Here is an 18,627-nt window from a genome sequence, read left to right as displayed (position 1 = left end):
ATCCACAAATTAAGGCCTTTAATGTTATGAAAATCTCTTGCGAATCAAACCATCTAGCTCTCGTATTAAGTTGTTATTATCATGAAATTTATTACCATGTTCATATTAAAAACCCTTCTCTTGACAGTGATTAATGAAATAAATCAATCCAGGGAAGAAACTCTGCCTACAAGCATTAAGATCAATAATAAATTTTACTTAAATAAAGAAAATCAAATCTAATATTACAAGCTAGAGTTAAATTTAAGTTATATTATATCCGTATTAAAAAAAAATTAGTTCGACATAGTAAACAAATTAAACGCAATTAAACTTGTAAATAATCCTATAATGAATAATAAACAAGAAGAGAGTCTAGAAATAGAAACTAATCAGCTTGAGCAGCTTCCTTGAATCTTAACACCAATTTGAATACTTAAAGTCTTAAAGAGAGAAAAACTATGTAGAGAACAATAGAACATAAGATCCAATATATAATGTTTGTCTCTCTCTATATAAACTTTTTGGAAAATTTTCGAATTCATTTAGGAAAGTGAATCTTTATTGAGAAAGTAATCTTTTGAAGATAGAAAATTATTTAGGTTTTGTATTTCTTTCCAAATAGGACTCTCTCAACGTCTAAGTAGGATTTAAGCTTGATAAAGACGTCCATAAGACTCTCATGCAGATCCATGCAAGCAACACGGGCTAAAGTTGAAATTTTCGGCCCAAGTTGAATTTTACAGATTAGCACGGGGGTGCGGGGAAGCACGCCCTGGGCGTGCTTCTTGCTGGAAGTCTTTTATAATTGCTTGCTTAAAAATCTCTCTCTCTTTTTTTTTTTTTTTTTTTTTGCATTTTTGACTAATTTCCTATAAAATCCTAAAAAATCTTCAAGATCAAGTAAAATATAATTGAAGGAAGCCTTAATGAAGAAAAAAAAAGCAAATTTAACTAAAATAAAACAAATTAAGTAAAACTTAAAAGAAATCCTAAATAAAATCTACTAAAAATAACTATTAAAAAAACACATATCAACCCATTTAATAATCGTGTTAAATTTGTTGATACGAACACGACACGAAAATTAGATAGGTGACACAAATATGACACATGTAACCCGTTTAATATCATAAATAGATTTCGGTTGTGTTGACCCATATAAAACCCCTAATATCATAAACAGGTTAAATGGATCATGGTGACCTGTATATGACTCACTTAACCTGCTTATAATATTTTTAAATTTTAAGCTATTTAACTCAAATCATATTTAAAAATATTTTTTCATACATAAAATGCTTATATTCTTCAAGATTCATAACTAAAATAAAAAAAATTAATACAATAATAAAGTTTGAATAGGTTTTAGTTGAAATATTTATATTTGATATTAAAATTACTACTTTACTCTTAAATAAACGGGTCATTCGCCTAATTCGTGTGTCAACCCACAACACTACATGTTTACATTTGTGTCATAAATGGATGATCCATTTATGACACAAACCCGTTTAACCTCAATTCTAACCTATTTATTTTGCGTGTTAGGTGAATTGTGCATGTCACACCCATTTTGATACCTCTAGATATTTTATTTTGACGAGAAATATAATTATTACGAAATATGAAAATGTAGGATATTATTAAACTTTTATAAAGTTCAACGGCCATAAAGATGATTGTTCACAGTTGAAGGTAAAATTTACGGATTACTTCATTTATTATGGTATATAAATCAATTTATAAGAGGTTTTTAGTAAATCATGTGAGGGAAACCCGTCTGGATTTGTAGTAAAACGCAGAGACAAAACAAAGACGATAAGACGATCATAGCTAAGTAATCCCGTGAATGTACCTTGAGGCTGACATGCATGCATGCGTTCCCATTGACTAAAGTCTGAGGGGGAAATGAAATCTGTTGCTCTTTCCTGCATTATCCTGCAAATATTCATAACCTTTTTGACCTCTGTCCTGTCATCAAATACAATGTGTTGCACGTTTCACCATCCTTTATTTCAATGAAATAATTATAATTAACAAAAATTAATAAATTTGACGTACTGACAGAGAGATGGATTAATCAGTGGTCTGGAATTCAAATCTTGGATATAAAATCCATTTCAAGGCTCATAAGGGTGCATTACAATTGCAGCAAGATTAAAATTATATCCATGTAAAAAACACTTATATACAGTCTTTTAAGTTATTATTTCCACGATCAAAAGTTTTTATTTAATAAAAAATAATATATTTCTTGTGAAGCTAATCACGTGGAGGATGGTTTAGCTAATTTGGTTGTTTTTAATGATTTGGGTAAATAAATTTTTCTCCAGCCTCCAAATGAGATTGTGAAGTTCATGAAATAGGATGTGCGTCGGGTTATTTGGCCTAGTTTAGATCATACCATGTCCTAGTCTATTTAGGATTTTGTCCCTTCTCTTCTATAAAAAATATATATATATATATATATAAAACTGAATATAATAAATTTTAAATTTACTTAAATTGTTGGTAAAAAAAATAATAAAAACTTAATTTTTGATATCATCACAGTAAATTTACGTATCTTCATGCAACTAGAAATTGTAATATATAAAATAGTTAATAAAGTTAATTAAATTGATAAATATTTCATAAGAAAATTAATCCATGGTCAATTTTTTTCCAAAAAGTTCAATTTATCGTTGTCATTTCCATCTTCTTGTTTTATCACAATCTTACTATTACCAAGTTACCCCTCAAAATCTAGAACATCCAATTACCAAACTAACCCTTATCATCTCTTATATTGATGTAGTTACCAAGTGTTTATTTAAGGTTAGATAAAAGAAAAGCGATAATGTTTTTTTTTTTTTTTCTGAGTATCGAAAAAAGTGAATTAAATATGAATTTATTATCAAACTGTATATATATTTACCAATAGGCTATATTTTGTTGTGCAGTATTAAAACCTACTTTAAATGCTTGTAATTTTAAATTTGATAATCACATGGTAAATTACTTCTTAACATTAATAACTTCATCTGCATAGTCAACAAATAAGGACACAGTTTTTCTTAATTAACTATTACGTGAAACCTAAACAACCATTCAAAAAAACAAAAGTTACATATGAATCTTTATCTACAATGGCAACAAACTGTCATTAACTTGTTCTTAAAGTTTAAAAATTAAAAATAATATTTTCTTTTTTTTTTTTTGGAAGTATTAATTTCTTCAGATGGCAACGTGGAAACGTTTTTATCGTTTTCGTTAAAATATAAAACTAATATTAATATTATATGAACATTCTTAAAAGAATTAAATAGACATAGGAAACAAACAAGTTGTAATAATAACAGTAAGCAAATAAATAAACTAAAACCGGAAACCAGCGTCTGTTTTACAAAAAACAATTCCTGAAAACCTGGAGCTGAGCTCTATATATTTTTTACACGTGACCATTGCATGTGGGAATTTGACTATCTCACTTCTCACATGTCTCAACCTACCTGCCGTCTAAGCGCCGGCATCCAATTCATGTTTTCATTGCCTTTTTTTTCTTTTCTTTTCTTTATTTCTTCTACGTGAAATGAGGAAGTCCTATCCTATGTATATCTTCGTTTTTGTCCTGGTATAAGTAAATAACCGGTATTCGGATTCCATTATCAGAAATTGTTTAATTTAATTTAGAATTTAGTCATAATTAAGATTCATAATCCCTCTCAGTAGGTGCATTTAGTGGGAATTGAACTTGAAAATTATTTCCACATGCCCAACCTGCATTGCTAATTAAGTCACAACTCGTAGATTGCACTGAGATATATTAGTGGTCTATGTTTATTTCTTTTTATTCATTAATTTGTTCCATTTTAATGTTCCATTTTAATAACAATATTTATCTTTTTCATAAAATGAAGAAAATGGTTAGAAAATATTGATTTTTAAAAATATAAAATGTTTAAGTTGCCTAATTAAAAATAAAAATTCCCTATTTAAGTTTACCACAAACTAATGCTAATTTTGTCTTATATTAAACCACCACCATAGACTGATATTTCCATTTCATAATTTTCATGTTTTCATATAATAAAAAAATTTTCATTATCGGTGTGATCAAAAATTTAATTTAATTACCATCAGAATAATGATAAAAATAATAAAATTAATGTAAATATAAAATAAATTAATATAATAAAAAAATTATTAATCTCGAAATTATAAATGATGATCTAAAGTAAAAAACCTTTTTTTGTTTAATGTGAAACCGACAGAGTAATAATTTCTATGAATGCTTTGGACATTAGAATGTGAAACGGACAGAGTAATAATTTCTATGAATGCTTTGGACATTAGCATTAATTCTTTCCCACTGGCCGTACAATATCGACGGGTTTTGGTTTTTTGTTTCAGGAGCGTTGGCCTGTTCTCTGAGTTACTTGTAGTATCTATAAGCAGAGCAATAATGCACTGTGTTTTTTTTGCTACAGATATTTGTATTTTGTGCACACGTTTTTCACACACGTTTGTTTATTACCCCAAATGGGAAGAATGAAACTTGAATATGAAAATAAATTTTCTTTGGAGGGAAGAGAAAAAAAATCATGAAGTAACCAACAACATTTTTTTTTTTAAGTATTTGACAGATGAGATTTAAATCTGAATTTATTATCAAATTATATATATATTTACCATTAGGCTATATCTAGGTGTGTCAAAAACATTACTTATTAACAACACGAGTTAGATTCTCGAAGAATGCATTTATTAAACAAGCCAAAAAATTTATATTTTTTTTATTAGCAAAAAAATTATATTTTATTAATTAATCATATTCAGAAAAAATTTAATAAAGTTAAGAAATTATGGTTGTATTCTGCAACAGCTTTTTAAGTAAAAATATTTTTTTTATAATGTAGAGTAACATAACGTTTCAACTAGATTTAGAAATTAAGGTAACGTTTTATAAAAAGTTAAATCATATAACGTTTGACTTTTAGTATTTTATTAAAAAGTTACTAAACGGCTAATAATTAAAAGCTACTAAAACAACTAACAACTATCAAAATAACCCTTTTTACCGAACAAACCCTACATCCGAGCCAATAAGCCCTCAAATATAACAAAACCTACTTAGAAATGATTAGTGAAAAAATCCAGAAAACTTCAAAAATAAAATACAAGAACTTCTTGAGATAAGAAGAATGAATTTAAGTCATGACCAATAATGTCAGTAAGCAACTATCTAATTACACAAATGAACCATTGAAAAACCGTTGTCCAATTTTCATATTCTAACGTCTGTAGCCAAAAAAGTTTACGCCGTACAAGCCAAAGGAATACCTATTGGTTCTGCTAAAAAAATTATGGAATTTACATGTTATTCTTGACACGTTAACTTTAAGAGGAAAGAGAGAAAATATAATTAAATTATAATTTCACCCTTATTTTTTGAACCTTTTGAAAAAAAATAAAAAAAAAGATTAAACTTATCACACCCAAAAAATGGTAGTGCAACGTCCTAGGATTCAGGTAGGCTTAAGGCCACCGGGCATCTCGTAGAACCCACAACTAAACTAATCCAATTCAAGACATTATTTAGGTGGGCTATAGTTAAATTATTTACTTTCATCAATTCTCAGAATCATTGAATACAATCTTTCATACACTATATATAATCACATATCACACTATCATAATACTGTTTATATCATAGCTTATATACATATCATACTAATATCATTCAGAAAGATACTACGGAGCAACTAGAGTTCATATAACTTATCAACAACTTATAATATCTAACAACCATTTACATTATTCGCAGGTTTTCTGTTTGAAGAAGGAAATAAAAAAACTAATGGACCTGGATCACCTCTAGCTGAAACCACAGACACTTGGGTGAGTTGTCAACTCAGTAATATTATAATATCGTATTGGTAGCATGTACATTGAAAAGTTTCTCAAGGTTCAACATTTATAGTGACATAGGATGGTAATACCATTGTAGCTCATCAACATAGATAAGTCCATATAGAAGGATTCATAATAATTGGATCAATATCACAAAGGCAATATTAATAATATGACAGATAATCACATGTATAGCACTGAAGAAAACATATCATTAAGTGCTATCACACATCACATACTTTAGGCTAGTAACTTCTCCCTTTAATCACAAATCTCTATGTGCATATAGTCTGATGGTATAACCCCCATCAAGTTGAGATTCTATCATATTTGCTAAACAAATGACTTGATGTAGGTTTCACAATACATAATCTCAATATCACAATTAACAAATGGTTTCAAATATCAATAATGGTATGCATTTGATGAAAATTTCCATTGCAACAAGAAAGGATTAGACACTATAACTCAGCTTGAAAGCGAGAATTTAATTTCTCTCGATCACTTATAATTTTAAAATATTTATGTGGTAATCCTCGACCTATATTCACATTTAAATATATATTGCACTTTTAGTTGTGTTTCTAGCTCTTCATTGACATTTAAGTTTCTTTGATATTTTTGTTCATTAAATTTGAATCTAAAATTTTAGGGACGAAAATTGCACATATTAAGCTTTATGTTCATCCATTATAAACACTACATGTTTATATTTGTGTTATAAATAGGTGACTTGTTTCTGACACGAACCCGTTTAACCTCAATTTTAACTTATTTATTTTATGTGTTAAGCGAATTGTGTTCGTATGTCAGACCCATTTTGATACCTCTAACTATTTTATTTTGACAAAAGATGTAATTATTACGAAATATGAAAATGTAAGATCATTATTAAATTTTTATAAAGTTCAACCACCATAAAGATAATTGTTCATAGTTGAAGGTAAAATTTACGGATTACGTGGTTTATTATGATATATAAATCAATTTATAAGAGGTTGTTAGTAAATCATGTGAGGGAGACCCGTATGGATTTGTAGTAAAACGCAGTGACAAAACAAAGACGATAAGTCATATTCATAGCTAAGTAATATTCATACCTTGAGGCTGACATGCATGCATGCATGCATGCGTTCCCATTGATTAAAGTCTGAGGGGAAATGAAATCTGTTGCTCTTTCTTGCATTATCCTGCAAATATTCGTAACCTTTTTGGCCTCTGTCCTGTCATCAAATACGATGTGTTGCATGTTTCACCATCTTTTATTTCAATAAAATAATTATAATTAACAAAAATTAACAAATTTGACCTACTAGCGAGGACATGGAATGATATGGATTTCTTCTCTCTTAATTAGAGATCTCGAAATCAAATTTTGGATATAAATCCATTTAAACACTCATAAGGGAGCACTACAATTGCGGCAAGATTAAAATTATATCCATGTAAAAAACACTTCTATACAGTTTTTTAAGTTATTATTTCCACGGTCAAAAGTATTTGTTTAATAAAAAATAATATTGTTCTCAAAGCTAATCAAGTGGCGGATGATTTAGCTAATTTGGTTGTTTTTAATGATTTGGGCAAATAAATTTTTCTCCAGCCTCCAAATGGGATTGTGAAGTTGATGAAATAGAATGTGCGTCGGGTTATTTGGCCTAAATTAGGTTATATGATGTCCTAGTCTCTTTAGAGTTTTGTCCCTTCTCTTGTATAAAAAAATAAAAAAAATAATATAATAAATATTTAATTTTTGATATCATCGCAGTAAATTTATGGATCTCCATCCAACTAGAAACTGTGATATATAAATTGATTAGTTAATAAACTTAATTAAATTGATAAATATTTCATTAAAAAAAAAAATCATGGTTTCCAAAAAGCTCAATTTATCGTTTGCATTTCATCTTCTTGTTTCATCATAATCTAACTATTACCAAGTTACCCCCAAAATCTAGACCATTCAATTGCCAAAGTAATGTTTATCATTTCTTATATTGACACTGTTAGTAGGGGTAAGCATTCGGTTCGACCAATTCAGTTAATTTAGTTCGATGAATAAATATTTGATTAAAAAAATTAATTTTCAGTGATCAAGTAAAGGTTCGGTTAAAAATTAATTTAACTAAATTAATCAAATTAATTGACTCTCAAAAACTATGTAGTTTTAATTAGGTAGATAATAAAATTAAAAATCTTTTTATTTTTATTTTGATTAAATGGTAATTAATAACTTTTAGGTTAATTTTTTTCTCGGTTAAAGTCAGTTAATCATAAATTTCGGTTAAATTCAGTTGATTAATTAAGTTTTTATTTTCTTTAATTTCAGTTTGGCTAATTATCAAAATTAATTCAGCCAAATGATTCGGTTAAATTCAGTTAAAAAATTAATTCAGTTAAATTCGGTTAAATTAAAAAAAATTTTCAGTTAAAAATTTTACTCAAATTAACCAAATTGACCGAATGCTCTCCCAACTGTAGGTTAAAAACTATGGAAATGCATTTACTTGTTTTAATATTGCATTGAGATAGGTTGGGTAGGAACCATGTAGTAGTGCGCTATGTTTTATTTCTTTTTATTATCTTTGTTGTACTTTAATAATAACATTCAATCTTTTCATAAAATGAAGAAAATGATGGGAAAATATTATTCTTTCAAAATATATAATAGAATGTTTAAATTATCCTAATTAAAATTAAAAACTCGTCATTTAATTTTAATACAAATTCAAATGTTAATTTTATCTCATATTAAAACACCGTCATTAGAGTAGTACTTCCATTTCATTTTTTTTTATATCTTGATAAAATGAAAAACTTCTAATTATGTGTATAATTAAAATTTTAATTTAACTACAATCAAAATAATGTTAAAAAAGAAAAATCAATGTAAATATAATAATATATTAATATAATAAATATAGATAAATTAAAAAAAATATTAATTTCAAAATTATAAATGAGCACTTAAAGCAAAATATCTTTTATTGTTTAGTTTGAAACGGAAATAATAATACTATCTCTAACTTAAAATATAAACCGTTTAAGATTTTGCGTAATGATTAAGGAAGCAATTAACTCTTCTGGAGTATAACAAAACTAAGGATAATTTGATCAAATTATCTTTTATCTTAAAATTAATAATTATTTTTAAAAATATTTATTGTATTTAATATAAATAAAGATAATATTGAGAAATTATTATTTATTAGTAGTTAAAATATTTAAAATTAGTCAATATTGTTAAATAAATAATCATTAAAAAATCGATTTATATTTGTGAACGAGAATAATCTGAATGTTTGTGGTCCCTTTTTGTTTTTTAGTCTTTAAGAGCTTTGGCCTGTTCTCTGAGTCACTTGCAGTATCTGTAAACAGGACAATACTGCACTGTGATTTTTTGGTACAGCTACTTGTTTTATGTGCACACGTTTCTCACACACGGTTTTTTTTTTTTTTGAGGGAAGAGAAAAAAATTCATGAAGTAACCAACGAAATTACTCATTAACAACGCGAGTTTTATTATCGGAGAATGCACGTATTAAAAATGCCAAAAAATTATGTTTTTTTAATTAAAAAAAAAGAAATTTTATTTTATTAATTAGTCATGTCCAGAAAAAAATTTAGTAAAATTAAGAAATTACCTTTATATTTATTTGGCAACAGCTTTTTAAATAAAAATATTAAATACTATTTTTTTTATAGTGTTCGTTGTTATAGCGTTTCTACTGGATTTAGAAATTAAGACAATATTTTACTAAAAATCTAAACAGTTTACAGGTAAACACAATGAAAACGGTCAACAATTTCTAAAAATAATTATTTTTGCTGAAAAGATTTTACATCGCAGCCAATCAGCCCATAAATGTATTAAAATCTACTTAAAAATGCTACATAAAAAAAAATCTGGAAAACCTCAAAAATAAAATACAAGAGCTTCTTGAGATAAGAATAATGAATTTAAATGATGAGCAATAATGAATTTAAATGTTACCAACTATCTAATTACGCAAAAAAAAGTTTGAAAAGCCGTTGTCCAATAATGATTTGGGCAAATATATTTTTCTCCAGCCTCCAAATGAGATTGTGAAGTTCATGAAATAGGATGTGCGTCAGGTTATTTGGCCCAGTTTAGACCGTACGATGTCCTAGTCTCTTTAGGATTTTGTCCCCTATCTTCTATAAAAAAAAATAAAAAATAAAAAAATAAAAAACTTAATATAATAAATTTTAAATTTACTTAAATTGTTGGTAAAAAAAATAATAAATATTTAATTTTTGATATCATCACAGTAAATTTACGTATCTTCATCCAACTAGAAATTGTAATATATAAATTAGTTAATAAAGTTAATTAAATTGATAAATATTTCATAAAAAAAAATTAATCCATGGACAATTTTTTTCCAAAAAGTTCAATTTGTCGTTTTTATCTCCATCTTCTTGTTTCATCATAATCTGACTATTACCAAGTTACCCCTCAAAATCTAGAACATCCAATTACCAAAGTAACCTTTATCATCTTTTATATTGATGTGGTTGGTACAACAACTATGGAAATGGATTTACTTGTTTTAATATTGCACCGAGATATATATATTTTTTTGCTGTAAATTATAAGTATATGGATCCTATCATTAGGGATCGTTTAATCTAGCTCAAGATTTAGTCATAGTTAAGGTACATCGTCTCTCCTTGCAGTGTGTTTAGTGGTATCGAACTCGAGAGCTCTTTCCACATGCTCAACCTGTATTACTAACTAAGTTACAGCTTGTAAATTGCACCGAGATATATTATTGGCCTATGTTTATTTCTTTTTATTCCTTAATTTGTTCTATTTTAATGACAATATTTATCTTTTTCATAAAATGATTGAAAAATATTGATTTTTAAAAATATAGAATGCTTAAGTTGCCTTATTAAAATTAAAAATTCCCTATTAATTTTACTACAAACTAATATTAATTTTATCTCATATTAAACCACCACCGTATACCGGTATTTCCATTTCATTTTTTTCATATTTTGAAATAAAAAATTTTAATTATCTGTATAAGCAAAATTTTAATTTAATTACCATCAAAATAATGATAAAAATAAAAAAATTAATGTAAATATAAAAATAAATTAACACAATAAATACGGGTAAAATTAAAAAAAAGTTATTAATTTCGAAATTGCAAATGAGGATGTAAAGTAAAACACCTTTTATTGTTTAATGTGAAAAGAGAAGAGTAATAATTTCTATGAATGCTTTGGACATTAGCATTGATATCCACCCGTTTTAGTTTTTCGTTTTAGGAGCTTTGTCCTTTTCTCTGAGTCACTTGCACCTACAAACAGCACAGCAATGCACTGTGCTTTTTTGCTACAGATATTTGTATTTTGCGCACACGTTAATCACACGCGTTTGTTAATTATGGGGCCCACATACGGGAAGAATGAAACTTGAATAAAAAACTAAATTTTCTTTGGAGGGAAGAGAAAAAACAATCAGGAAGTAACCAACAACGTTCTTCTTCCTTCTTTTATTTATTTATTTATTTGGTAAAGGAAATTCAAGTCCAAATATATTTTCAAACCATATATATATTATCACTATGTTATGCCTTGACACGTTAACAATATTATTTATTGACAACACGAGTTAGATTCTTGGAGAATGCGTTTATTAAACATGCCAAAAAATTTATATTTTTTTTATGGGCAAAAAAATTATATTTTATTAATTAATCATATTTAGAAAAAATTTAATAAAGTTAAGAAATTACTATTGCACTCCCCAATAGCTTTTTAAGCAAAATATATATATATATATATATATATATATATATATATATATATATATATATATATATATATATATATATATATATTTTTTTTTTAGAGCCCACATATAGGAGGAATGAAACTTGAATAGGAAACTAAATTTTCTTTTGAGGGAAGAGAAAAAAATCATGAAGCAACCAACAACATTACTCATTGACGACTTGAGTTTTATTCTCAGAGAATTCACTTGTTAAAAATGTCAAAAAAATGTTTTTTTTAAATCCAAAAAAGAAATATTATTTTATTAATTAGTTATGTCCAGAAAAAATTTAATAAAATTAAGAAATTACGATTATATTCGGCAACAACTTTTTAAATAAAAATGCTAAATACTATTTTTTTATAGCTCTCGGTGTTATAGGGTTTCTACGAGCTTTAGAAATTAAGATAATATTTTTCTAAAAATCTATACAGCTTACAGCTAAATACAACTAAAACAGTTTACAACTACTGAAAATAATTATTTTTACCAAACAGACCCTGTATCCCAGCCAATCAGCCCTTAAATATTAAAATCTACATAAAAATGCTACATAAAAAAAAATCTGAAAAACCTCAAAAATAAAATACAAGAACTTCTTGAGATAAGAATATGAATTTAAATGATGAGCAATAATGAATTTAAATGTTACCAACTATCTAATTACGCAAATGAACCATAAAAAAAAGTTTGAAAAGCCGTTGTCCAATTTTCATGCCTCCCTCTATCTTTATCCAAAGGAACTTACATTGTACAGCCAAAGGGATATCTATTGGTTCTGCTAAAAAAAATTATGGAATTCACATATTATGCTTCACGCATTAATTTTAAGAGCAAAGTGAGAGAAAATAATTAAATTACTATTTCACCCTTATTTATTGAACTTCTTCTAAAAAAAATTATTTAGAACAGGACGAACACTTTAAAAAAAATATGATTATTTTATTTTTTTTAATATATAATTAGAAATACTTTCGATTGAACTAAATACTATTTATATTTGGTTTCATACACCCGTTTTACATAAATTTTCCCCTTGTCCCAATGCTACCCGTCTTATTGTGAGGACACGTGTAGAAATAAAAAAATAATAAGACATTTACCAACCTGTGCCTATATAAGGAGGAGGGTGTAGAACCAAACTCACCAAACAGAGTTCCAAAACTTTCTCTTCTCTATAATTCCTCAGTTATCTGCTCTAAATTTTCCGTTCCAGACCCAAAAATCTTTCCCGGCTACCAAACATGGCAGGAATAATATCACGTGCCACGCAGCAAGTGACTCGAACAATTCAACGTTCACTTCCTGTACCTAAGTTCTTGCAGTCCGATGATGTTGCAATAATTAGCAAGGTTGAAGGAATCCACAAACCTGATGGTCGCCAAGTTGATGTTCAAAACTTATTCTCTATTATTACCAAGATCTTGCTTCACGACAATCCCAGTGGTGTATGTTCTAATTAATTATTTATGGTGGAAGTTATTCTCACATTAGTTTGAACTAGAAGATTAAAACTAAATTTCGTTCAGCAATATTATTTTTTCACATCAATTTAGTGCATTCATGAACATTATTCTCTGAGTACTTCTAATGAAATCGAATCCTGATCAAAGAGGGAAGGAGATAGATCAAGTCCCATTAGATTTTTCTCTTTCTCATATATTTGAAACTTTCTAGTCTCTTTTAATCCTTGTTAAGTTACTCACTATTGATTATAGCTGCTTTTCTCTTATATCTTTGTTTTCAATGCTTCGAAGTTTAAATTTACTTTTCTCAAGAGTTTCATTCTAAGATTTTGGATTTTATTATTTTTTTCTTCATGTATTGTGAGGTTATTTCAGATTTTTTCACTTAGCATTCATATGCTAGGTTGGAGATTTTTTTTTTTTTTTTTTGTAAGCCTAATGGTTTGGGTTTAGTTGTCTTTCAATGTTAAATTTTTCCTGGATATATTAAAAATTAATAAAATATTTTGTTTTCTGATAAAAAAAAAAAAAGAGTTATACATAGAAGTGGAGTATAAAATGTATGTATATTTACATGTAGTTGCTTTTTGCAGGGAACATCTACAGGAAGTTTTGAAGTACCTGCTCAAATTATAAACAAGATCTGTTGCGAGGTTAATTATTTTTTGTTGATTACAAATAGTTTTTTTTTTTTTTTTGAAAAACGATTATAAATAGTTACTTCTAATACAATTTTTAAGCCTTTATGTATTGTTATTATATATATATTTGAGTATTAGAAAAAAAGATTCGAATCTGAATTTATTACTGAGTCATACGTGCATTTATTTTTAGACCATCTCGACAGTACTATATTTCAACTCTACTGTAAAGGACAAAATCTTCTAGCTTTTCTAATTGATAAAGTAAATTAATTTGCTGATACAAAGAGATAAAAGACAAATATTTCTTCAAATCCAAAAACGTACTCTTAAAAGTAAAAACACTATTAACTTTTATCTTGTTCGCATAAGTAGTAGGATGTGCAAATTTCGGAAAAATTAAAAAAAAAACCCGTATCAAACTGTTGTAGTTTTGCTAATTATGATTTCAAGCATCCAAATGTAAGATTTTATTTTTTTAAAAAAAAGTGAAAAATAAAAAGAAACCCTAATTTTAATTCTCTGATCTACACATGTATACGCAGATATCATGCAATTGCTCCGGTCGGAATACTCAAGAAACAACTACAATCTTACTTGAAAAGTTTCTTTCAAAGTATTCATGGGATGCGAAGCTGGTGATAATGGTGGCCGCATTTGCTGTCAAGTATGGAGAATTTTATCTGCTTACTGAGCTTTACACTAAAAATCCAGTTTCCAAAAATATAGCTTTGCTCAAGCAACTGCAAGGCGTCGTGGAAGATGCTGAATTATTGGAACAATTTTCTGGAGCAATTATTGACCTTAACAAGGCTATGGTTGCCTTAATTCGAACTGTTCTCCAGTTCAATACTTTACCTTCTGAGTATCATACAAGTAATAAACCGCCATTTTCAACTGTCATAACTGATATTGTCCGAGCTGTTTATTGGACAATTTATAGTGTTGTGACTTGTGTCTCTCATTTCGTTGCCCTTATTGGATCGAAAAATCAGTAAGTATGCTTGATTAAATCTTTTTCTTTTTAGGGTTAATTGGAAAAAAAAAATAGCAAGTCATCTACTTATATGATCTCATTTCAGGCGCACCATTGCTGCAACAATGACATGGGAACTGTCGGAACTGGCCACTAAAGTGAGCAGTATTCAGACAATCCTGCAAAAGCATTTTTCTCGTATTAAACAAGAAATTGGTAAAAAACTCTTACACCTTGGGCGTTGTAATTTTACTTTGATCTAACCTACACCTAGTATGTGGGACTATCTAAATACCAGGCTAAACAAGGATCCTCAATAATATGTAATCTAATTAGTGATAAATGAAAAGTCTCGGGTTTGATCCTCTCAACCATAAAATATTTTACTAATTTTGTGAAATAACAAGAGAATTATCACATTTTGTGTAGCTCGCATCATATTGGTCTGACATATTATTTTCTTTTATTTATTAAGAAAGAAAATATTTTTGCATATTATTTTTCCTATTTTTTAATTTTTTAATTTGATTTTCTTTTAATTTAGATATCGATAAAACTAAACCTATTATCAATAATGATATTAATAATGTGTTCTTCAATTTTTTAATAATTAATGAAATAAACAATGTCATGAATATTATTTTGAAGTAAATTTATTCTTCAAATTAATTTTTTACTATAAATATGAAACTAATAATATCATTAATACTTTTCAAAGAACATAAAATAATAACGAAATTCTAAACCTTTTCATCTCTGAAAAAAAAAATGCTAAACTTTTTTAAATGATTCGGCATCATATCATTCTTATTCACATGAAGTGGAACACAGTTTTTTTTTTTTTCTAATTTTTTGATTAATTTTTCTTGATGACTTCTCTTAATTTGTAGAGATTAAATGTTAAATATTAATTGTCTAACTTAATTAAAGCCTATGTACTCGAATTCTTTATCACCTCACTTGATAGAAAATATCTTTGACTTAAAAAAAATTCTTCGTTACAAAAGATAGATAAGATAACAAAATTTATTTTTCTTTTGATTCAAATTTTTTTTTAAATGCAAAGAAAAAGAAGAACATGAGTTTTTTTTTTTTTTTTTTTTTTTGTTAGAAAAGAAATTTATTCTCATCCCAATTCAAACAAATTTCTTCGAATTCTTAATTTAATTTGCTTCAAATGGCATATAAAAATGATGGGATTATTGCAGATGGATACAATGTGCTGGTCAACCTTTTTGAGACTGTCCAAGACATTACAGCAATCTTCCAGGCCTTCTTCCACGTGGAGGGTGGGAAGCTACCCCTTGTGGTGGGCAGCACTAAGGCAGAGGTTTGCTCTTTAAATTTACCCCTTGTGTCAATAAATTACAGGTCAAAATTGAGGTATTAAAATTGAGACATTACAGGTGAAAATTGAGGTATTAAAGGATACAAAAGTTTTGCTGCTCATTTCTGGACTTGACATATGGCAAGTAGAGATTAAAGCTCTTGCTAAATTGTACGAACATTTCAAAGCAATGCACAATATTCAGTATCAACTTGTTTGGATTCCAGTCGTGGAGGGCAATTTGGATGAACAGAAACTTTTGTCTTTGCAATCTCTGATGCCATGGTTTACTGTAAGACACCCTTCACTTATCAAACCGGAGGTTATCAGATACATCAAGGAAGTGTGGAAGTTCTCGAAACACGCAATATTGGTGCCGTTTGATCAAAAGGGACATGCAGAATCTGTTCATACTCTTGACTTGGTTTGGGTAAAAGGACATTTGCCTGGTCTACTCCCATCATCACCTGGAACGGAGATATCACCATGGGAAGAGAAGCAGTTGACGCTAGATATTCTTATTCATGATATTTATCATGTTGACTCGGTAATTTTACTTTATCCCTGTTTAGTATTAATGATTTTCATTGTCAGATTTTAGAATTTGATTTTACTGTGGTGAATTTCCATATATATATATATTGCAGACTAAACCTGCACCAATCATATGCCTTTATGGAGGAGAAGACATGAAATGGATTGAGGAGTTCATTGCAGCAATAACTCGTGTTAAAGAGTTCACCAAGTTGAACATAGAATTAGTTTATGTGAGCAAGAGCAATGCAGTCGATGAAGCCAACAAAGCTATTTTCGATTTCATTACTGCAAAGAAAATTGGTGTGCATTGGAAAGCGGAAGAAACATACAGTTGGCGATTCTGGACTAGAATAGAAAGCATTTTCTCTTCAGGGCTGAAAAATGGAAAAATTGCAAAACAAGACAATATAATGAAAGATGTGATGACTTTGCTTAGCTTTAATGGAAGCTATAAGGGATGGACTATTTTTGGACAATTGGGATCTCATCAGAAAATTGCTAAAGCAACCGGGGAAGTTATTCTGCAGATTTTGCTAAAAATAAATACATGGTGGAAACCTGGCACTAGTATTGACTCTTTTCTTACAGCAATTAACCACCAAATCGAACAACAAAATACTGTCCAAGCACATCATTGCAACCACATTGTCCTCCCGGCGACCATTCCCGAGGTTCCGCATGAGATGATGACATGTGCAATATGTGACCGGAAAATGAGCAAGTACCTGATGTACCGGTGTTGTGTTTAGTAAGTGAGCCTCATGCAATATCTGCTAGAGGTTGGTTGCAAGAATAATTTAGTTATGTTAGTTACGTTTGTTTCAGTTGTGTGTTGATGTGTGATTAATGTAATATGTCTAGCTAGTGCTAGATGAGTCTGCTTTCGTTAGTTTGTGTCTTAAAACTGGTTCCCAGGTTGAGGTTGCAAAATGTACACCTGTAGGAACTGGAATGCTATGATATAATAAAAACTTGAAGGTTGTAATATTTAAGCCTCAAAATCTTCTCTGTCACACTTGTTCTTTGTTTTTGATTTGGATGCTCAACATTTTCCTAATTAACTCCTATATTGTTAATTATAATTATTTACTTTCCAGTTGGCTGGATTTTGCAAATTAAAATAGACTGTATTACCACAAGACAGCCTTCCAATCTTTATTTCAAAAAGAAAAAGATATAAATAGGTTCCTAAACTATAATTAAATTAATACATGAGATACCTTTATTAAATTATGAAGTCCTTAATTATCGTTTCTTTAATACTTTGGTCATTTTGTTTCAGATGGAAGGACTAAAGTGTTAATATAATCATAAATTAAAGACATTATAATGAATTTTTGAAAACAAAGGTTCCTCATATGTTAATTATGTAAGGTCAATTATCATTTTCCAATCAATTGACAGTCAAAATAGGTTTTTTCCAGTAAAAGGATCAAAATATTAATAAAATCATAATTTAAGTATCTCATAGGTTTTTTAAAATAGAGATTATAGTTAATTTGTTAATTTAACTATAATTTAGATATAAATTTATCTTTTTTCCTCATTTTAACTACATATGTAAGTCATTGAAATTGTGAAAATAAAAAATAATACCCCCAGTAGTTGAGGTAGCATTAATAACCTGTGATGCATGGAAATGTCAAGGCAAAGGAGTTTCCGCATTTTGAAAACGTTCGAAGAAATGAAAACGGTAACAACCAGCTTGAAAATATTTTGAGGCCGTTTCCGTAAATTCAGTAAATCCGAAGTGCATTTGGATTGTCAAAAGATGTTTCCTTAATTGAAAAAAAAAAAAAAAAAAAAGATTTATTAGGATCTGAATTGAGATGGATGAATCGCAATGAATGCTAGAAGAATACTTTAGTAGAAACAATTAACAAAAAAAAAAAAAAAAAAAGACAAGATAATAGGTATGAATTTTAAATTACTACTCTTTGAAACTGAGATAAATTAGTTAATAAAGTTAATTAAATTGATAAATATTTCATAAAAAA

At 28.0% G+C, this 18,627-nt stretch overlaps 1 protein-coding gene across 1 annotated transcript; it reads left to right on the top strand.

The window, feature by feature from the left end:
* The first annotated feature begins 12,813 nt into the window (after positions 1 to 12,813).
* Positions 12,814 to 17,643, top strand: LOC105644022 (protein SIEVE ELEMENT OCCLUSION B). Its single transcript, XM_089718804.1, has 7 exons — positions 12,814 to 13,131; positions 13,743 to 13,802; positions 14,336 to 14,784; positions 14,873 to 14,982; positions 15,975 to 16,096; positions 16,173 to 16,640; positions 16,741 to 17,643. Exons 1-7 carry the CDS (start codon positions 12,928 to 12,930, stop codon positions 17,377 to 17,379), a joined length of 2,052 nt encoding a protein of 683 aa, XP_089574930.1. The 5' UTR covers positions 12,814 to 12,927; the 3' UTR covers positions 17,380 to 17,643.
* Positions 17,644 to 18,627: the final 984 nt, after the last annotated feature.

The sequence above is a fragment of the Jatropha curcas genome, chromosome 3, assembly GCF_041381405.1.
Source record: "Jatropha curcas cultivar XTBG-Jc1 chromosome 3, XTBG_Jcur_1.0, whole genome shotgun sequence".
Lineage (NCBI taxonomy): Eukaryota > Viridiplantae > Streptophyta > Magnoliopsida > Malpighiales > Euphorbiaceae > Jatropha > Jatropha curcas.
The sequence above is the reverse complement of the archived record's forward strand: the minus strand, read 5'-3'. Positions and strand labels throughout refer to the sequence as shown.

Coding starts and splice junctions, on each gene's coding strand:
- LOC105644022 (XM_089718804.1), top strand. CDS start 12,928: ATGGCAGGAATAATATCACGTGCCACGCAGCAAGTGACTCGAACAATT. Junction 14,785..14,872: donor CTTATTGGATCGAAAAATCA/GTAAGTATGCTT, acceptor ATCTCATTTCAG/GCGCACCATTGCTGCAACAA. Junction 16,641..16,740: donor ATATTTATCATGTTGACTCG/GTAATTTTACTT, acceptor TATATATTGCAG/ACTAAACCTGCACCAATCAT.